Below are 22,708 nucleotides of genomic sequence, written 5' to 3'. Positions count from 1 at the left end.
GCCAGGGCAACAAATTGCAATATCCATACTGTGAGACGCCTAAGACAGCGCTACAGGGAGACAGGACGGAGAGCTGATCGTCCTCGCAGTGGCAGACCACATGTAACAACACCTGCACTGGATCGGTACGTCTGAACATTACACCTGCGGGACAGGTACAGGATGGCAACAACAACTGCCCGAGTTACACCAGGAACGCACAATCCCTCCATCAGCGCTCAGACTGTCTGCAATAGGCTGAGAGAGGCTGGACTGAGGGCTTGTAGGCCTGTTGTAAGGCAGGTCCTCATCAGACATCACCGGCAACAATGTTGCCTATGGGCACAATCCCATCGTTGCTGGACCAGACAGGACTGGCAAAAAGTGCTCTTCACTGATGAGTCGCGGTTTTGTCTCACCAGGGGTGATGGTCGGATTCACGTTTGTCATCGAAGGAATGAGCGTTACACCGAGGCCTGTACTCTGGAGCGGGATTGATTTGGAGGTGGAGGGCCCGTCATGGTCTGGGGTGGTGTGTCACAGCATCATCGGACTGAGCTTGTTGTTATTGCAGGCAATCTCAAAGTTCTGCGTTACAGGGAAGACATCCTCCTCCCTCATGTGGTACCCTTCCTGCAGGCTCATCCTGACATGGCCCTCCAGCATGACAATGCCACCAGCCATACTGCTCGTTCTGTGCGTGAATTCCTGCAAGACAAGAATGTCAGTGTTCTGCCATGGCCAGCGAAGAGCCCGGATCTCAATCCCATTGAGCACGTCTGGGACCTGTTGGATCGGAGGGTGAGGGCTAGGGCCATTCCCCCCAGAAATGTCCGGGAACTTGCAGGTGCCTTGGTGGAAGAGTGGGGTAACATCTCACAGCAAGAACTGGCAAATCTGGTGCAGTCCATGAGGAGGAGATGCACTGCAGTACTTAATGCAGCTGGTGGCCACACCAGATACTGACTGTTACTTTTGATCTTGACCCCCCCCCCCCCCCCCCCCTTTGTTCAGGGACACATTATTCCATTTATGTTAGTCACATCTCTGTGGAACTTGTTCAGTTTATGTCTCAGTTGCTGAATCTTGTTATGTTCATACAAGTATTTACACATGTTAAGTTATAGACGCAGTTGACAGTGAGAGGACGTTTCTTTTTTCGCTGAGTTTATTGTTTTTTACTGCTGCTCTTTAATTATTTGTTATTCTTATCTCTTACTTTTTGGGGGTATTTTCTTTAAACTGCATTGTTGGTTAAGGGCTTGTAAGTAAGCATTTCACTGTAAGGTCTACTACACCTGTTGTATTCGGCGCATGTGACAAATAGCATTTGATTTGATTTGAAAGGATGTTCTAACTCTCTTGTACTAACCCAGGTGGAGGGCTCTACTCTGCTCTGCTCACAGCACAACCCTAGCCAACCTTATTCTCATCTGTTTGCTGTTGTCTTTCTCCTCTCTGTCTCTTCCACTCTGTCATCCTCTCTCTCTCTCTCTCTCTCTCTCTCTCTCTCTCTCTCTCTCTCTCTCTCTCTTCACCCCCCCCTCTCTCATCGCCCCTCTTTCTTTCCCTGTCCTCTGTCTTCTCTCTTCACCCCCCCCCCCTCTCTCTCTCTCTCTCTCCCTGCTCTGTTGTCACACAGTATCACTACTAAGTTGGAGCGTGCGCTGGAGAAGGTGGCCCCCCTGCTCAGGGAGATCTTTGTGGACTTTGCGCCGTTCCTCTCCAGGACACTGTTGGGAAGCCATGGTCAGGAGCTGCTCATAGAAGGTATAGGTGTTGTATAGTGTCTCTGTGTGTCCCTCCGTCTGTCCCTCAGTATGTCTGTCCTCTCCTGTCCTTCTGTCTGTCCACTGGCTGCTGTGTCACTGCTGGATGTCTAGTAATGTAGCCCGAGAGGGCTACCACGCACGCACGCACACACACACGCATGCACTCACACACACACACACACACACACACACACACACACACACACACACACACACACACACAGTATAAACAATTAATGGAGAGTTGAAAGGTGTGAATGTTGTCTGATCCCTTCACTCTGCCTCTCTGTCAGAACGCTGGCCAAGCTGACAGATACACACACACACACACCTGACATGCTGAGCACAGACCGTGTGCAGACCAGGCGAACACAACACACTTCACCAACACAACAGAGCCAGTATTCATAAAGCATCCCATAGTACAAATGCTGGGATCAAGTCTAGGATCAGTTTTACCTTATAGTTCATTATGAATAATATTACATGGACAGTAGAGACTTGATCCTAGATCAGCACTCATACTTTGAGATGCTTTGTCCAGACTTTTACCAAGGAAAAGTGGCTGTTTTTCCTGAATCAGGGCCCTGGTGGAAAGTTTCTCCATTTAGTAGTAATTACCAGCCATACATCACTCAAATTAACCGGGGTCGCGCCCCATGTGCCCCCTCACCCACGCCTCTCTCCTCATCACCCCTCCTCTCCCCCTCTCTAGACATGTTGTCAGTGTGGTAATCATGCCCAGCCATCCTGGCCTGGCCCCTAGCCCATGATACACTTGGAGTTGAGAGGGAGGCCCCTGGGCGAACAGAGCTGTCGTTGTGATGGCCTTCCCTCTCTCCTCTCCTTCCCCCTTCCCTCTCCCCTCTCCTTCCCCATTCCCTCTCTCCTCTCCTTCCCCCGTCCTACCTCTCCTCTCTCTGCCTTTCCACTCCTTCCCCCTTCCCTCTCTCCTCTCCTTCCCCCTTCCTACCTCTCCTTTCTCTGCCTTTCCTCTCCTTCCCCCTTCCTACCTCTCCTCTCTCTGCCTTTCCACTCCTTCCTCCCCCTACCAGCACACTGCTCCACAATGCCACATTCACCCCAGTGATTTAACTCTGCCCTGCTCACAGGAGAGGCATGGTCAGAGGGGCAGAGCCTGTTTAAATAGAACACATATAGTTTGTGTACCACCGTACGGCCAGGGTCCATGGTCATTAGGCCAGCATACCAGAGTAGGGCCAGGGTCGCTACGGGCCAGGGTCACCCTACCACCTGACCCCCTGTGTCAGAGAGAGCTGAGTGATGGGAGAACTGGTCATTGCAGTCACAAGAGGTCAGCTGTGGTGGAATGTAGCTGTGTGTGTGTGTGTGTGCGTGTGCGTGTGCGTGTGCGTGTGCGTGTGCGTGTGCGTGCGTGCGTGTGTGTGTGTGTGTGTGTGTGTGTGTGTGTGTGTGTGTGTGTAATAGGTCATCTGTAGCTGTCTGTGAACTAGAGAGAGGTCAGGTCACATCCCCTGTTTACAACAGTCTTAGAGGCTCAGACTGTTTCAGTGCTGTGCAAGATTCACATTATACAACAGTACACTTTGTCTCCATCCCAAATAGCACCCTATTTCCTATGTAGTGCACTCCATAGGGCTCTTGTCAACATGAATTCAATATAGAGGGAATAGGGTGCCATTTGTTACACACACTTTGTCACTTTGTCTCTATCTCAGTGGTTTGTAGGCAGCTATATTGTTTTATTATTGTAACATGTAAGGTCATTTCCCATTTCCAATCCTGGCAAGCTCTTTCTTTGCATCAACGGTAAAACGGAAGAGAAGTTTGACATGCATGAGATGGTCTCTGTCTGTGTGTTTATAAACATGTTGACATCTCATCTCTGGTTTTTGACTCATGCTGTCAATCACACTGACTGACGTCTTCATGCAACCATGCCAACGGGCCCTGGCCCCACCAGCCTATAATGAGTCCTCCATCTTCTTCTCTGGTAATGAGTACAATGCTAGCCCCTCCCACCTGTCAATGGAGAGGTTTCGCAGTGACTTATATGAAGGCGCTAGGAACTGTTGAGCCAAGTCAAACTGTCCTGTGTGTTGTATGACAACTCTACTTCTAACCCTCTGTCTTGCCCTGTCCTGTCCTGTCTGCTCCACCAGGTCTGGTGTGTATGAAGTCCAGCACCTCTGTAGTAGAACTGGTCATGCTCCTCTGCTCTCAGGTGAGATTCTCTCTTTCTCCTCACATATCCCTCCTTTTCTCTCCCTCTCTGCTTCTTCATTCCTCCCACTTCCCTCTCTTCCCTCCACTGCCTCCCTTCTCTCGTCTCTACCTCTTCCTCCCTCTTTTCTTCCTCTCTCTCTCGCCTCCTCTCCTCGCTGTGATGGACTCTAAAGATGAGGTTGCTTCCAGCTCTAGTTCTCTGCGTCGTTCCACGAAAGGAGTCCCTTTTGCATCCCTTTGACATTTTAAATAGAGTTTTTGCACCAATATTCCATTTAGGAATGAAGTATCCTTTAATAAAGACCACATTAAAAACTCAATAAATCAGATTTTATTTACATGAATAAAGACTTGTTAAAGTGCCAAAATTCAAAAGATTTTAACCCACTGAACCCCAATATTTCTCAATGTTTTCACATCATTCTATAGCCCTAGTTATTTTGTTGCTTTGATAAATTAATTTCTGAAGATTATGATTTATTTGATTAGTGATAAATTAAGGTTAAAAAAAAGTGGAAATCTGAGTCGGTTGAGCATAACACGTCAACCCTGCTAACCATAGATGACAGGCTACAAATATTTTAACAATTAAAAGAACATTGTGAAGCTTGCATTCAATTTCCCCTCCGTGATGCACACGCCAATTCCCCCTGTCACAAAGGGATTTATGGCTGATTTAAGATGAAATCGTCATCCCTGTGACGGTCAGCCCTGTTACTTTATTTGGGACTAAATACAGTTGAAGTCGGAAGTTTACATACACTTAGGTTGGAGTCATTAAAACTTGTTTTTCAACCACTCCACAAATTTCTTGTTAACAAACTATAGTTTTGGCAAGTCGGTTAGGACATCTACTTTGTGCATGACACAAGTAATTTTTCCAACAATTGTTTACAGACAGATTATTTCACTTATAATTCACTGTATCACAATTCCAGTGGGTCAGAAGTTTACATACACTAAGTTGACTGTGCCTTTAAACAGATTGGAAAATTCCAGAAAATGATGTCATGGCTTTAGAAGCTTCTGATGGGCTAATTGACATTATTTGAGTCAGTTGGAGGTGCACCTGTGGATATATTTCAAGGCCTACCTTCAAACTCAGTGCCTCTTTACTTGACATCATGGGAAAATCAAGAGAAATCAGCCAAGACCTCAGAAAAAAAATGTGTAGACTGATTCATCATTGGGAACAATTTCCAAACGCCTGAAGATACCACATTCATCTGTACAAACAATAGTACGCAAGTATAAACACCATGGGACCACGCAGCCGTCATACTGCTCAGGAAGGAGACGCGTTCTGTCTCCTTGAGATGAACGTACTTTGCGAAAAGTGCCAATCAATCCCTGAACAATAGCAAAGGAAATTGTGAAGATGCTGGAGGAAACAGGTACAAAAGTATCTATATCCACAGTAAAACGAGTCCTTTATCAACATAACCTGAAAGGCCGCTCAGCAAGGAAGAAGCCACTGCTCCAAAACCGCCATAAAAAGCCAGACTACGGTTTGAAACTGCACATGGGGACAAAGATCGTACTTTTTGGAGATATGTCCTCTGGTCTGATGAAACATAATGACAATCGTTATGTTCGGAGGAAAAAGGGGGACGCTTGCAAGCTGAAGAACACCATCCCAAACGTGAAGCACGGGGGTGGCAGCATCATGTTGTGGGGATGCTTTGCTGCAGGAGGGACTGGTGCACTTCACAAAATAGATGGCATCATGAGGAAGGAAAATCATGTGGATATATTGAAGCAACAGAAAGTTACAGTACCCAAAGGGACTCATTTCATGGAACACCCCTCTGTGATCAGACCATTATAAGTTCTCACCCCCACCCTGTCCCCTTACCTCATCCCTGTCCCCTTATCTCCTCCCTGTCTCCTTACCTCCTCCCTGTCCTCTTACCACCTTCCTGTCCCCTTATCTCCTCCATGTCTCCTTACCTCCTCCCTGTCCCCTTACCTCCCCTCTGTCCCCTTATCTCCTCCCTGTCCTCATATCTCCTCCATGTCCCTTTATCTCCTCCCTGTCCTCCATAGTGGATCAGCTCCACCTCATGTGGGACTGATCACCTCCTCCAGTTAAGCCCAATGATGTACAGTGTCTTCAGAAAGTATTCATATCCCTTGACTTATTCCACATTTTGTTGTGTTTTAACCTGAATTCAAAATGCATTAAATCCATTTTTTTCTCACCCATCTACAGACAATACCCCATAATGACAAAGTGAGAGAAAAAAATGTAATTGTATATTTTCATTTACATAAGTATTCATAACCCCTGAATCAATCATTTTTAGAAGCACCTTTTGCAGAGTTTACAGCTGTGAGTCTTTTGGGGTAAGTCTAAGACCTTTGCACACCTGGATGGTACAATATTTGCCCATTATTCTTTTTTAAATTCTTCAATCTCTATCAAGTTGATTTTTGATCATTGCTAGACAGACATTTTCAAGTCTTGCCATAGATTTTCAAGTTGATTTAAGTCAAAATTGTAAATAGGCCACTCAATGTCATCTTGGTAAGCAGCTCCAGTGTAGATTTGGCCTTGTGTTTTAGGTTATTGTCCTGCTGAAAGGTGAATTTGTCTCCCAGTGTCTGTTGGAAAGCAAACTGAACCAGGTTTTCCTCTAGGATTTTGCCTATGCTTATAGCTGCATTCCGTTTCTTTTTATAAAAAAAACTCCCTAGTCCTTGCCAATGTCAAGCATACCCATAACATGATGCAAACACCACCATGCTTGAAAATAGCAAGACTGGTACTCAGTAATGTGTTGTTTTGGATTTGCCACAAACATAACACTTTGTATTCAGAACAAATAGTTCATTTCTTTGCAAAAACGTTTTGCAATATTACTAAAGGGTGCATGTTTTGGAATATTTTTATTCTGTACAGGCTTCCTTCAATTCACTCTATAATTTAGGTTAGTATTGTGTGTAACTACACTGTTGTTGATCCATCCTCAGTTTTGTCAAATCACAACCATTAAACTCTGTAACTGTTTATAAATCACCATTGGTCTCATGGTAAAATCCCTGACCAGTTCCCTTCCTCTCCGGAAACTGAGTTAGGAAGAACGCCTGTATCTTTGTAGTGACTGGGTGTATTGATACACCATCAGAAGCCTAATTAATAACTTCACCATGCTCAAAAAGATATTCTGGGTCTGCTTTTTTAAATTTGTATTATTATATATTTTTACATCTACCAATCGGTGCTCTTTGCGAGGTTTGAAAAACCTCCCTGGTCTTTGTGGTACAATCTGTGTTTGAATTCAATACTCGACTGAGGGACCTTTACAGATAATTGTATGTGTGGAGAACAGAGATTATGTTAATCACTATTATTGAACACGGAATGAGTCCATGTAACTTAATATGCGATTTGTTAAGCACATTTTTACTCCTGAACATATTTTGGCTTGCCATGATAAAGGTGTTGAATACTTTTTGACTCAAGACATTTATGCTTTACAATGTTTATTAATTTCAAAAATGTTCTACAAATTAAACTCCACTTTGACATTATGGGGCATTGTGTGTAGATCAGTGACACAAAATCTAAATGTAATGGATTTTAACTTCATGCTGAAACACAACAAAATGTAGAAAAAGTAAAGGGGTGTGAATACTTCTGAAGGCAAAGTATTGGCCATTGAGAGGCTTTGAAGATACCGGTCGGCCATATTAGGAGCAGTGAATGGAATTCTACAGTATTTCAAATAAATGTTTTAAGGACAAAATGACATGTATTTAAGTAGTTTTTCTTGTACTGTTGACAGTAACATTACTAGTCTAAAAAATATATATACTTTAAGGATTTGTTTTAAATATATTTTTCATGTTTATGTTTAGCTCACATAATATAATAAAACAAGTATGCATTAAGGTGTCTGAAATAGAATAAATGTGGCAAAAACGAATGTAGACATTAATAAATGCATTTCTATAGCTTCCCAAATATTTTTACAACGTTGGGGGAGTGTCAAGACATCATCCCCTATCAGTCATCTAGTGTATATATAAACCATTGGTTAAGTCTCTTACATCTCAACGGGTCACAGTCCCAATGTAGCAGTAAGAACAGAATAGGAGATAGTTAACATACCTTCTGTCTGCAGGGCCAGTCAGTGAGTCCATAAGGAAGACATTAGGTGGTGCCTCTCTTGCTAAGTATCCAGTCTGCAGGGATGGAGGCTGCAGTAGGACGTGCGGTGTCCAGAGCCCAGAGCTTGTGTGTAACAAACAATTTCAAATGAGGAAATTCAGGAACCCTGAACCAATAGGATAATCTTTGTAGGTGAAACACTCCCAGACACCACAGATTGTCATCTTTTCTTATCTGAGCTCCTGAGCCACGCCCATTACCCTGGCTGCAGGTCAGCCCAAAGCTAAATATTCTGGGTTCTGTTGCAGGTCAGACAGAGGTTCTGCAGGTCAGCCCACAGACAGAGGTTCTGCAGGTCAGCCCATATCCAGAAGGTCAGCCTGTCAGTCTGTCAGATCCCATACATACCCATGCATCTGTTATTAGAAGGCTGAGATTAAGGAGCATTCCTCTCTCTCTACTCACACAACCGCCCAAGCCTTGCAGTAGTGAATCACGCTGTTACTGCTGTTCTTTTGAAGTTTCTAAGGGAATGTTCCCTGCGTCTTGCTCTCTCTTCTGTCTGTCTGTCTGTCTGTCTTTCTGGAGGCTAACCTAGCACTGTGGCTCTGGGATGTCTACCTTCTCTTCCTAGCTCCTGGATTTACTGAGGGCTGGGAGTGTCAGCGAGCCGTATACCCCCCCTCACAGAGTCACCCCCCCATTCCCCCCACCATTGACACAGATGGTATTACTGCGGCTCCAATAGTTCCTGCCATTAGGGACTCCTGGGATGAAACCCAGCCTGAGATATCGACCCGTCAGCAAGGCTGAAAGTGGATCTGCTTGGCCTGAGTTGGAACCACAGCAAGCTTTATCCAGCAGCACTGGCAGGGATGGGCACAGTGGAATTCGTTAATCCTGATCTGATTCCATCAGTAGTGACTTTCCTGTATGGGGCTAGGACAAGGTTGTATGGGGCTAGGACAAGGCTGTATGGGGCTAGGACAAGGCTGTATGGGGCTGGGGCGGAGACTGGGGCTAAATGGGGCTAGGACACAGTTGTATGGGGCTGGGGTTGTATGGGGCTTGGATGGGCAGCACACTCTGTGTATCTCTTCACAGACGGCCTGGTGAATGAGAAGGTCAAACAGCTCTGTTTCTTGTAACAGCTTAAACACACAGATGATCTGCAGTGGAGCCTGGGAGATTTACTGACAGAGAGCCTCCAGATGTGGAGAGCAGAGCAGATAAAAGACTACAGGCTGGATTGAGATGCCACAATACTGCTGTCTGCCTGACGCCTACTGACGTTTGGGAGTATGGACGGCTGCAGAGGGACAAGAGGCTTGTGTGTAACAAACAATTTAAAATGATGAAATTCAGGAACCCTGAAGCAATAGGATAATCTTCATAGGTGAAACACTCCCAGATACCACAGATTATCAGCTTTTCTTATCTGAGCTCCTGAGCCACGCCCATTACCCTGGCTGCAGGTCAGCCCATAGCTAAATATTCTGGGTTCTGTTGCAGGTCAGCCCATAACCAGAGGTTCTGCAGGTCAGCCCATAACCAGAGGTTCTGCAGGTCAGCCCATAACCAGAGGTTCTGCAGGTCAGCCCATAGACAGAGGTTCTGCGGGTCAGCCCATAGACAGAGGTTCTGCGGGTCAGCCCATAGACAGAGGTTCTGCGGGTCAGCCCATAGACAGAGGTTCTGCGGGTCAGACCATAGACAGAGGTTCTGTGGGTCAGCCCATAGACAGAGGTTCTGTGGGTCAGCCCATAGACAGAGGTTCTGCGGGTCAGCCCATAGACAGAGGTTCTGCGGGTCAGCCCATAGCCAGAGGTTCTGCGGGTCAGACCATAACCAGAGGTTCTGCAGGTCAGCCCATGGACAGAGGTTCTACGGGTCAGCCCATAGACAGAGGTTCTGCGGGTCAGCCCATAGACAGAGGTTCTGCGGGTCAGACCATAGACAGAGGTTCTGCAGGTCAGACCATAACCAGAGGTTCTGCGGGTCAGCACATAGACAGGGGTTCTGCAGGTCAGCACATAACCAGAGGTTCTGCAGGTCAGACCATAACCAGAGGTTCTGCGGGACAGCCCATAGACAGAGGTTCTGCAGGTCAGCACATAGACAGAGGTTCAGGGTTCTGTTTCTCTGCCTCTACATGAAGGATCATGTTACTTCCTCCTGGAGAAGCATGTCAGGCCTAATTCCCTTCAAACAGGCAATAATGGGCTTTCCCCAAATCCCTGCAGTCACAGCCCAGCCCCATTGGAGCCCTGCTGCGCAGAAGAAGAAAAAAACTCAGGGGAAGAAAACATCTGAAGCTCCATCCCACTGTAACGGTAACTAGAGAGTGTACTGTACTGTAACTCAGTTAGACAAGATAGAAGATCCCATCGGTTCAGAGTTTTCCCCCTCCTACCTGATGTCCCTTTCCTGGCGCTGCATGAGACACGTCTGCTTTGATTTCCGTATATATTTTTGTCACGTGAGTGCGGTACGAGCAGATCCTCAGAAGATGGGCCGAACATGAGCCCTGTTCAAATCAGTAACAGCAGATGATGTAGCAGAGAGAGAGAGATAGAGGTCAGGAGAAAACATGTGGAGACCAGATGCCCAGCATATCAGCACCATCTCTCTCACTTAACATAACGTAATGTGAGGTGGAACTGTGTTCTCTAGCCTGGTGCAGTCTGTCCCACACTACAGGAACTATGGCACTAACATACACTATTTAGCCAATGGCAATCTGCATTCACAAATGTTTATCCTGAAATCCTTTGAATTTTGCATGGCAAACAATATGTTTGCTTTCCTGCTACACATAACTAAAGAGCCTCACCCTCTGTTCCAAAAGGTGGCGTGGAACTACAGAGATTTCTTTACTGTTTCTGAGATGCAGAATCTCATTTGTTAGCCTCTTCTATGCATGAGGTTCAGTTGGTTTTATACCTGACACTTGGCTAGCATTGAAAACTGGGAACCTTTTCCCCTTTTATATTTCTTCTATTTTTTTCTCTTTGTATTTTGAACTGTGGCCTCCTGTGTTTTCCCTTCCATTTGCTCCTCAGTGAGTGAGCAGAGAGCCCAGGTTCCCACAGTGCAAGGCCCTCTCCTCTACTCCGCTCCCAAACATATTTTTTAATCATTCCCAGACCAGGTAGTGATGGTGCTGGGGAGAGGGTGGGGGGTACCGTGGCCCCGGGGCCGTAGCCGCTCTAGGCTCCGGCTCCACACTGCAGTAGATGGCTCCCCTCTCCTCAGTCATCTGTCAGTGTGCGGACGGAGGAAATGGCTGTATTTAAGGCAGAGGATACAGTTTCATCCCCGATTACATCTCTCCTGTGTTTACCGATCTGTTCGCAGAGGAAGATCTCGTCCCGAATGCCACCCTATTCCCTATTTAGTGCACTACTTTTGACTAGGGCCCATCAGGCTCTCCTCAAAAGTAGTGCATATGTTGCCATTTGGGACGCATCTGAAGAGAGCAGGCACACTCGCACATGCAGGGCAGAGATTCAGCTTTTTATAGCCATCGCATTTCTTTGAAAGGATTCAATGACCTTAATGCCTTCTTTGTTTCGTTACTTCAATTAGAAATAATCTAATGTGCGATGGCCATTTGAATTGCAACAGAGACTGGCCATGCAGAGAGATCCATGTGTTTCTCAGAGACTCTGTAGCTTTTTATTGCAATAAAGGGGCTGATTTTATTGGACAGGTTTTTTTGTTTTTGAAATGTTTTTCTGGTTTGTGAAGCTTTCGTGGCAAAGTGTTCCATAATTGTTGTTTTATTACTACGTTATTGTTACTTTATTATCTCCATGTGATTTTTATTGAAAATTAGCCCATTGATAGGTTTTTATAGCCATCGCCTAGTAGCGCTGATTAGAATGTAATGAGCTCTGGGCTTTTACGTCTTGAACTGTTTACAGACCATGTTTGAATAGCAAAAACGACAGCAGACAGCCCTGTCTCATTCTGTGGCAGAGGGGTAAGTATTTGAAGTAGGTGTTGTCAGTACACACACATGCTATCAGAGAATAAAAAGTATTCTAATCCAAGTCAAAAAGTTTTTGCCAAAACTGAATCTCTCCAGCGTCTTGAAGAGGTAACCCCACTAAACCTTGTGGAAGGCTTTGTCTGACATATAGCCATGGAGCCAGTATAAATAACTAACTATCCAACGTTCCTCCTCTCCGCTCCTCTTTCTATCTTCCTCTCCTCTTCTTTTCTTCCTTCTGTCTCAGGAGTGGCAGAACTCGATCCAGAAAAATGCCGGCCTTGCCTTCATCGAGCTCATCAACGAGGGAAGGTATGTATCATATTCAGACACACACACACCATATGTTTTACTATCCTTGTGGGGTCCTAAAATGTATTTCCATTCTAGATCCTATTTTCCCTAACCCTAACCCTGAACATAAATCTAACTCCCAAACCTAACCCCTAACCCTAATTGTAACCCTAACCCCTAAGCTTAAAATAGCCTTTGTCCTCGTGGGGACATGGAAAATGTCCTCACGAGGGAGTATGTTCCTTGTTTTACTATCCTTGTGGGGGCTTTTGTGGATTTCTGATACACACACACACACCAGCTCTGAACAGGTTGTTAGGTCCAGTGGCAGCAATAGATTAGCAGTAAGCTGCTGGCCCCTAGAGCGTGGGGTGCTGTACTGTAGCATGTTAGACTTTTTGTGCTCTATAGGGGTTAAGGTAAATAAGATTGGTGTGACAGAGTGATGTAACAATATCAACACGATAGTGTATCCCCTCTATCTGTGCATTCCCCACCCCTCTCTGTGAGTGTAGCAGGCTCAGATCAGGCAGGGTGTTATAGAACAGATCAGCCTCCAACTCCATCTGGTGACCCATCTGTGTAACCCTCTTACATCCAAACTGCCCAGCCTCAGCCTTATACCCCAGCCCCAGGTCCAGCCCTATACCCCAGCCCTATACCCCAGTGCAACCTCACTGATCCCAACCCAGCACAGTCTTAGCCTTCCCAGGCACCTCCCCTGGCCCCCTGTCCGGCCTGGATAAAGAGCCTTACTCAGTGGGGGCCACTCTGCCACTCTGCTGCACAGCTACTCTTTCACCCTACTGCTCTGTCACGTGGCAGTGTCCAGGGTGCTGCTGGCAGATCTCATTTCTCCTGCACCTGAGCTGCATCCCAAATGGCACCCTATTACCTATGAAGTGTGTAGTGCTGAGCGAATAGTTCTTTTTGAGGTTGTTTTGGTTTGATTATTAAACTATTTTTTATTTGGTTTCAATAAATAAATAAAAAACATGCACAATGCCCTTATGTGGGTTGATGCTGTAACAACACAGAATAAAAACAAGAATAAAAGTCCCATGATGGTAGTGGCTGTCCATTACTCCTCATCACTTAATCATCATTTATTCACATTACTTTACTTTAATAACATATTTCAGTTGTTGTGTATTTTACATTTGTTTTATTTGATTACTTTATTATTTCATTCCAAGTCATAATCAGCTGCTGTCTATGCTGTCTGACAAATTCGCAATTTTAGTTTGTTCAAAGTAAATAAGGCATACTTTTATGACTGCTGAATACCAACTATCAATCACTTAGATTGTGTATTTTCAGGAAGCAACTGCTCTCTAATCCCTGTCGATCGTGCATTCTTCTGTCTATTCTCTCCCTATCCATGTCTGCCCCACACTAACCTAACGTAGCAGGCTTAAAATAAACACACAGACCGGACAAATAGGCACGCAATGGATTATGGTCGTTGTAGTTAATTATCACGTTTTCTGCGCTGAACTATGTAGAATATTGGCCTGTTGGAAACAACAACTCCCTACTACATCACACAGTTTGAGCTTGATCTGATTCATCTCGAGAGAATTTGTGCAATGTGCGCATTGAGCTCACAGAAAGAAGCAGAACAAAATGAAATTCAAATAATTGAACCAGTGCAGTCAATTAATTGTTTAATAACAGAAATTCCAGTTAATCGCTCAGCACTAGTAGTGCACTATATAGGAAATAGGGTGTAATTTGGGACAGAGACCTGCTATCTCTAAACAACCAGCTAACCAGCCAGCTGCTGTCCTCTGAACTATAATCAACCAGCTAACCAGCCAGCTGCTGTCCTCTGAACTATAATCAACCAGCTAACCAGCCAGCTGCAGTCCTCTAAACTATAATCAACCAGCTAACCAGCCAGCTGCAGTCCTCTGAACTATAATCAACCAGCTAACCAGCCAGCTGCTGTCCTCTGAACTATAATCAACCAGCTAACCAGCCAGCTGCAGTCCTCTGAACTATAATCAACCAGCTAACCAGCCAGCTGCAGTCCTCTGAACTATAATCAACCAGCTAACCAGCCAGCTGCAGTCCTCTGAACTATAATCAACCAGCTAACCAGCCAGCTGCTGTCCTCTGAACTATAATCAACCAGCTAACCAGCCAGCTGCAGTCCTCTGAACTATAATCAACCAGCTAACCAGCCAGCTGCTGTCCTCTGAACTATAATCAACCAGCTAACCAGCCAGCTGCAGTCCTCTGAACTATAATCAACCAGCTAACCAGCCAGCTGCAGTCCTCTGAACTATAATCAACCAGCTAACCAGCCAGCTGCAGTCCTCTGAACTATAATCAACCAGCTAACCAGCCAGCTGCAGTCCTCTGAACTATAATCAACCAGCTAACCAGCCAGCTGCTGTCCTCTGAACTATAATCAACCAGCTAACCAGCCAGCTGCTGTCCTCTGAACTATAATCAACCAGCTAACCAGCCAGCTGCAGTCCTCTGAACTATAATCAACCAGCTAACCAGCCAGCTGCAGTCCTCTGAACTATAATCAACCAGCTAACCAGCCAGCTGCAGTCCTCTGAACTATAATCAACCAGCTAACCAGCCAGCTGCAGTCCTCTGAACTATAATCAACCAGCTAACCAGCCAGCTGCTGTCCTCTGAACTATAATCAACCAGCTAACCAGCCAGCTGCTGTCCTCTGAACTATAATCAACCAGCTAACCAGCCAGCTGCAGTCCTCTGAACTATAATCAACCAGCTAACCAGCCAGCTGCAGTCCTCTGAACTATAATCAACCAGCTAACCAGCCAGCTGCAGTCCTCTGAACTATAATCAACCAGCTAACCAGCCAGCTGCAGTCCTCTGAACTATAATCAACCAGCTAACCAGCCAGCTGCAGTCCTCTGAACTATAATCAACCAGCTAACCAGCCAGCTGCTGTCCTCTGAACTATAATCGACCAGCTAACCAATCTGTCCTGTAGAGCTCTCTAACCTATCAGCTAATCAACTAGCTAAACTAACCAGCTAACCAAATAACTACAATCCTGGTTTAGAACACTAATGTCTAAACAAGAGGAGATAAAGAATTGTTCAGAACTCAGAAAAGCTTGTTGACACTAGTATGATGAATGCAGTTCTCTGAGGCCTCTCCCTGAGAGATAGGATGCTTCCCAAATAGCATAGTACACTCGTACACTACATTTGACCAGGGCTCTATAATGGAAATAGGTTGCCATTTGTGATGCAGAAAGAGGGTATCAGAAGCCTTGTAATTGAAACAAAGCAGACCTAATTGGGTGTAAAATGGCATAACATTTCCACATAGTAGCCTGGCTGTTTTCAATTATTAAAAAGATTGAAGCGTGGGTAGAAGCAGGTAGAGTGTACACCAGGGAGGCTGAGGAGTCAGTCATGGGAGGAGAGGAGGCAATCAGGGCCAGAGACGACAGGGAGATGGAGATGAGGTTGGAGGGTAATAAGGGAGGGGTTTGTGTGTGTGTGTGGGGGGGGGTCTGTCTATATGTCTGTGTGTTCCAGGTTGTTGTGTCATGCTAGGAAGGACCACATCATTGTGTTGACTGACTGACTGTCTAGTATTCTGTCATTCTGTCTGTCTGTTCCAGGATTCTGTGTCATGCTATTAAGGACAACATCATTTGTGTTGACTGACTGACAGTCTAGAATTCTGTATCTGTTCCAGATTGCTGTGTCATGCTATGAAGGACCACATCGTGCGTGTTGCCAACGAGGCAGAGTTCATCCTCAACAGACAGAGAGCAGAAGACGTCCATAAACATGCTGAGTTTGAGGTACAGTACCTTATCTAACCTAGTCAACAGACTACAGCAGCCTCGCCAGTCCTTGCTCTGGAGTGACTGACTTCAGTGTGCATCCCAAATGACACCCTATTCCCTACATAGTGCACTAATTTTGACCAGGGCCCATAGAAATAGAGTGGCATTTGGGAGGCATCCCGGGTGTGTGAGAGAATAGTGCTGGATTAGCAGCAGCTCAGTACTCCTGTAGTCCCTGTGTCTCTCCAGGAGGATTATGGCCCGATCATTAGGCCACTCTAAGGGATTATAATAACCAGCCTGCTAGCAATATTAATAAGCAGACTAAATGATACGCCAGCTACATTCATATCTGGTCTTTATTAACTTTAAGCCCGTCCAACAGTGTAATGAGTCTACCCCAGAGACGGTACTTACCCCACATATCAAACACACTGCCTGTTCTCACTACAAAGCATCAGAACACTCTCATTATTGATTTCTGTAGGAATTAGAGGTCGTCTGCAGTAATTAGACAGTATCTGCATGCCAAATGGCACCCTATTTTCTTTATAGTGCCCTACTTTTTATCAGGACGCAATAGTCTCTGGTCTAACGTAGTGCACCATATAGGGAATAGGGTTCTGTTTCGGGCCCAGTCAGTCTTTAGTAATGCCACTTTCTGTGTCTAATGAATTCTTTATTAAATGGAAGGAAGCCTGAGAAGGAAAGGAGAGAGGAGCAGTTTTCTGAACTCAGGGAGATGCTCTGTACAGAGGAATGTCATGCCTCTTTTAGACAGCAGGTAGAGCTGCTCTCTCTCTCTTTCTCACTCTCTTCCTCTCTCTCGCTCTCTCTCTCTCTCTTTCTCACTTTCTTTAATTATCATCAAGAAAAGTTAGGGAGTGGGATGACACAATGTTTCTAGTCATATTGGAAGTGTCTTACCCAAGTACACACACACACACACACACACACACACACACACACACACACACACACACACACACACACACACACACACACACACACACACACACACACACACAGACCCTCCTTCCACCTCTGTTACTAGCTTGTACATGTGAGGAGTGATGGGTTTCTTATCTTGGGGCAGCAGCCCTCCTCAAGCAGCTGTTAGATATCCTGATGTCCTCTGCTAGAGGCTCCTTGACCTGCTAGATCAACTGGAGGAGACGGATACGTCTGCAATGTCACCAGTAGCGAGGGAGGCTGCATCTCAAATGGCACCTATTCCCTGTACAGAGCACTACTTCTGACCAGGGCCCATAGGGTGCCATTTGAGAAACACCCAGAGATTACCTGGCCCTCATCCCTCCTCTGGCCTCATCCCCTCTGTCTGACAACTCTAGACAGTCTACACTTTTCATCCAGCCATGTCTCTACTTTATTACCCCTCAAAACCCCTCCCTCACTCTACCCTCCATCCCCAGACAGATAAACATTTTTACATTAGGTTGGTGTCAGGGCAGCAGCCTCATATCCTGTGAAGTGATAAATAAGGTTTGATATTTGTCACTGCGTCACATGGTAACGTGAGATGACAAGCAGAGATTGAGTTATCTGCCATTTGAAGAATATGTTGAGGCATAATATCTGACACAATTCAAATATAGGGCCGGAAATTCAATTCACTTCCAGCTTCTGTTAGCAAATTAGATTGAGTATATGAGCAGGAAGGAGCAGCCCCGTGGCGATGCAGCAAGACAATCTTATTTTAGCAAGGAGAAGATGAAGTCAGATCCTGATCGGTTCCTCTAGAATCTAGATTACCTTTAGATGCTTCTACGTTGCCTGTAGGAGATCACTGTGTGAGTCCCTAATGTTACCCTATTCCCTATATAGTGCACTACTTTTTACCATAGCCATATGGGTCCTGGTTAAAACTGGTGTACTAGAAAGGGAATAGAGTGCCGCTTGGTACGACGGCACTGACTCCACTTCAACATAACATATCAACACATCACACAAATTATCATTTATACATGTAGGCTACAGTACAGGCTACTTCTCTTTGTTATCCAACCTGCCCTTCATCTACAGACACAGTTTAGTTTTATATAGGGACAGATTGTTTATAATGACCCCTATGTCAACAGATGGGATTAAAGCTTTCTAACGGACAAATTCCTCTCTTTTTCTCCATGTGAAACAAAGGACATTGGCAGACGGCAACAGTGTTTAAATCACTCTTCACTAACATGTCCCCTGCTGATGTAGTGGAGCAGAGATTGGCTCTCTTAACCTTAACAGCACAGGCTATAATATCTACTCACACGTGCACACAAACACACACACACCATAATATCCTCTCTGGATCTATTGAATGGTTTTCATTTATTGTCCCTCAACACACACTTAGCATAGCTTCCTAGCAGGACACACACATTTACATGTTTGAATGCAGTATCTAATTTCGCAGGATTGCAATGGAGGAAACACAAGGACATATTAATACAAACATAACATAGCCATGCTAACACCATGCTAACACCAGACAAACAGTTATATTTGACAGATACCTTTCAAGACATTCAAGGACACCTTACATTAAAAGTACCTACAATCAAAGTGCAAGTAATATGAAATCCTAGTGATGGATACTGTCCGGTTATAGCATAATGTTCACACCTAGCATGGTGTTAGCATTTTGTTTGCAGGGTGTTAGCATAATCTTAATGCTTAGCATAGTTAGCATTATGTTAGCATGGCACTAGCATGGCTATGTTTATAATAAAATGGCTCATTGTGTTCCCTCCATCAGTCTAACTGTGCCCAGTACACTGCTGATCGGAGGGAAGAGGAGAAGATGTGTGATCACCTCATCAGCGCTGCCAAGCACAGAGACCATGTGACTGCCAACCAGCTCAAACAGAAGATACTCAACATCCTCACCAATAAGCATGGAGCCTGGGGCAGCCTGGCACAGAGGTAAGACCTAGGGCTGAGGTATAGAGCTGGGGCTGAAGGATAGGCCTTGCCAGGGCTGAGGTATAGAGCTGTGGCTGAAGGATAGACCTTGCCAGGGCTGGGGTATAGGGCTGGGGCTGAAGGATAGGTATTGTGCTGGGGTATAGGGCTGGGGCTGAAGGATAGGTCTTGGGCTGGGGTATAGGGCTGGGGCTGAAGGATAGGCCTTGGGCTGGGGTATAGGGCTGGGGCTGAAGGATAGGCCTTGGGCTGGGGTATAGGGCTGGGGCTGAAGGATAGGCCTTGGGCTGGGGTATATGGCTGGGGCTGAAGGATAGGTCTTGTGCTGGGGTATATGGCTGGGGCTGAAGGATAGGTCTTGGGCTGGGGTATAGGGCTGGGGCTGAAGGATAGGCCTTGGGCTGGGGTATAGGGCTGGGGATGAAGGATAGGCCTTGGGATGGGGTATAGGGCTGGGGCTGAAGGATAGGTATTGTGCTGGGGTATATGGCTGGGGCTGAAGGATAGGTCTTGCCAACAAACACAGAGCCTGGAGCAGCCTGGCAGCCTGGCACAGAAGTACTGGGACTGGGTCTGGTGAAAGGTTTAGGGCTGGGGCTACCTGGAGCTGGGCTGGCCCAAAGATCAAGCTAAGGCTAGACTGGATAGCAGAACTCCCAGTATTAGCTGTACTGCACAATTAGTGCAGTACTGGGAAGGAAGGACCACCAGCTAATGTCATTTACCCAGCATCCACCAGGATCACATTTACATGGAGATGATCGTGGACTACAGGAAAAGGAGGCCCGAGCACGCCCCCATTCTCATCGACGGGGCTGTAGTGGAGCAGGTTGAGAGCCTCAAGTTCCTTGGTGTCCACATCACCAACAAACTATCATGGTCCAAACACACCAAGACAGTTGTGAAGAGGGCACGACAACGCCTATTCCCTCTCAGGAGACTGAAAAGATTTGGCATGGGTTTTCAAATCCTCAAAAAGTTATACAGCTGCACCATCGAGAGCATCCTGACTGGTTGCATCACCGCCAGGTATGGCAACTGCTTGGCCTCCGACCGCAAGGTGCTTCAGAGGGTAGTGCGTACGGGGCCAAGCTTCCTGCCATCCAGGATCTCTATACCAGGCAATGTCAGAGGAAGGACCAAAAATTGCCAAAAACTCCAGCCACCCTACGGTAAGTTGTACCGCAGTGCCAAGTCTAGGTCCAAAAGGCTTCTGAACAGCTTCTAACCCCTAGCCATAAGACTGCTGAACAGCTAATCAAATGGCTACCCGGACTATTTGCGTTGACCCCCCCCCCCGCCCCTTTTTTTTACGCTGCTGCTACTCGCTGTTTACTATCTATTATCTATACATAGTCATTTTACCCCTACCTACATGTACATATTACCTAAATTATCTCGACTAACCTGTACACCTGCACATTGACTCTGTACCGGTACCCCCTTTATAAAGCCTTGTTATTGTAATTTTATTCTTGGTCTTTTATTTTTACCTTAGTTTATTTAGTAAATATTTTTTCTGAACTATTCTTTTTCTTAAAACTGCATTGTTGGTTAAGGGCTTGTAAGTAACCCATTTCATGGTAAGGGTTAAAACTCTTGTATTCGGCACATGTGACAAATACAATTTGATTTGATTTTGATCAGGGACCAGGTCAACTAACTCAATAACAGACAAAGAGACTGAACCCCCCTCGGGACCGACCACCGGTCAAACAGACTGGGGTTGGGTTGGGGGGGAGTTGTGTTTGTGTGTGCGTGTGCATGTGTGCGTGTGTGTGCGTACGAGAAGGTGTGTGTGGAGTGTTGTCGAGTCTCTCAGCAACCCTCTCAGTCACACAGCAGAACACCTGGTGGTGGTTGGTGGTCAGAGTCATTCCCTCCACACCTCTCCCCTTGGCCTTGAAAACTACAGATCCTTAGCTCTGCTTCCCACCACACGCACACACACACACACACACACACACACACACACACACACACACACACACACACACACACACACACACCCGAGAGGGCTACCACACACACACACACACACACACACACACACACACACATGTGCACACGCACACGCACATGCACCCACACACCCGAGAGGGCTACCACACACACACACACACACACACACATACACACACACACAAACGTGCGCACACGCACAGGCACGCGCACACACACTCAGTGGTTGAAGTGGGCCAGTGCTGAATAGTGATGCTATGGATGCTTAAACCACCAATCTGAACAGTGTCCATTTGTCCAACTAGGTGGAAAATCCTCTAAAGTTGAATTAGGCGTACCTCAAGGTTTTGTGCTTAGACCCCGACTACTATTCTCTCTATGTTTCCCCCTGTTACTGTCACGACGACACATGACATGCATGTTCATTGGGATGTTGATGACATTGGCCATGATCTGTTAGGAAGCTCCTTATAAAACAAGCTTTATACCAGGCAAGTCTGTTAGGAACAAATTCTGTATTCACAATGACAACCTGGCGAGTGGCAAGTGCAGCAAAGGTCCTGTCAAATATTGCCTTTCTTACAGAAAGAACACTTTCAGTAATTGACTACTCTCACTGAAACAGTAGCTTGGCTTTCCTTATTGGATTTTGAAAATGCAATACAGATGGTTAGCTATGTTCATTAAGGGGATGTTGTTTACTCACATCGATAGAAAACACATCTGGATCATGTTTTGAGGGTTTTAGGAATTCTGCTGTGTTGTCAGATGTTTGTTGAAAAAATACAATAAACCTTCATTTAGTTTGTAAGGAGATTTCAATTGATTGTTGAATGATTTGAGGAGTGTTTTAATGACTGCTGGTACTCTCCATGGGTTGTGTGGCGTATAGATTTAGTGATTTATACATGCATCATCCCACCTGACAAACACAGTCCTGGAAACAGATGCAATTACCTCAGAAAGATGCATATTTACCATCAGTGGACCATTAATCTATGGATGCGTTCTGACTCCCAAATGGCTCTCTTTTCCCTATACTGTATAGTGCATTACTTTCAACCAGAGCCCTATTTACCCATGCAGCTGTACCTTACATAGTGCACTACTTTTGACCAGAGTAGATAACCCGAATAGGGAATAGGGTGCCGTTTGGATGCAAACTATAGTACAGATTGAATTACAACTAGAATTATAATAATATAGATATCCTTACCTACAGTAGTTCATGCAACTAAATGCCTTACTTCACCCACCGGACGTTGGAGCATAGTGTATATATTTGTGCACACAGCGTATGTTTGATTATGTGCCACGCAGTTCTGATAGAGAAATTCATAAAACAGACCAAACAATAGTATAAGTAAAGTAACCTTGGCAAAACATAGAAGATTGAATTGCGGGCTGCTACTGTAGATTTACGTATTCAAATATTTATAGAATTTCTCTCCAGGGATAGCATTAGTATTGGAACAAAAGGTTACTGAGCGGGGGAGCATTGTAAATGATACTGCAAAACTTCCAACAAATACCCATTTAATGGTGACCTGCTGGAGAAGAAAAATGATGCAATATGTTCATGAGCTCAGGGCAGTGTAGCAGCTCAGCCTTATTCAATGCAACATTAACTTTTGCTGCTCTTGTAAAATAGAAAACCCTCCAGC

The 22,708-nt window shown here is 45.5% G+C and overlaps 1 protein-coding gene across 11 annotated transcripts in view; it reads left to right on the top strand.

The window, feature by feature from the left end:
* Nucleotides 1-22,708, top strand: part of LOC115163287 (neurobeachin) — a 284,645-nt gene that overhangs the window by 112,759 nt on the left and 149,178 nt on the right. For all 11 annotated transcript variants that reach the window (XM_029715046.1, XM_029715045.1, XM_029715035.1 and 8 more), the window contains 5 exons: nt 1,622-1,749; nt 3,896-3,957; nt 12,315-12,379; nt 16,058-16,166; nt 18,916-19,082. In XM_029715046.1, the coding sequence (XP_029570906.1) occupies nt 1,622-1,749; nt 3,896-3,957; nt 12,315-12,379; nt 16,058-16,166; nt 18,916-19,082 (531 nt within the window). The remainder of the gene's footprint in view (nt 1-1,621; nt 1,750-3,895; nt 3,958-12,314; nt 12,380-16,057; nt 16,167-18,915; nt 19,083-22,708) is intronic.

This window comes from Salmo trutta, chromosome 26 (assembly GCF_901001165.1).
Source record: "Salmo trutta chromosome 26, fSalTru1.1, whole genome shotgun sequence".
NCBI classification, from domain to species: domain Eukaryota; kingdom Metazoa; phylum Chordata; class Actinopteri; order Salmoniformes; family Salmonidae; genus Salmo; species Salmo trutta.
The sequence above is the reverse complement of the archived record's forward strand: the minus strand, read 5'-3'. Positions and strand labels throughout refer to the sequence as shown.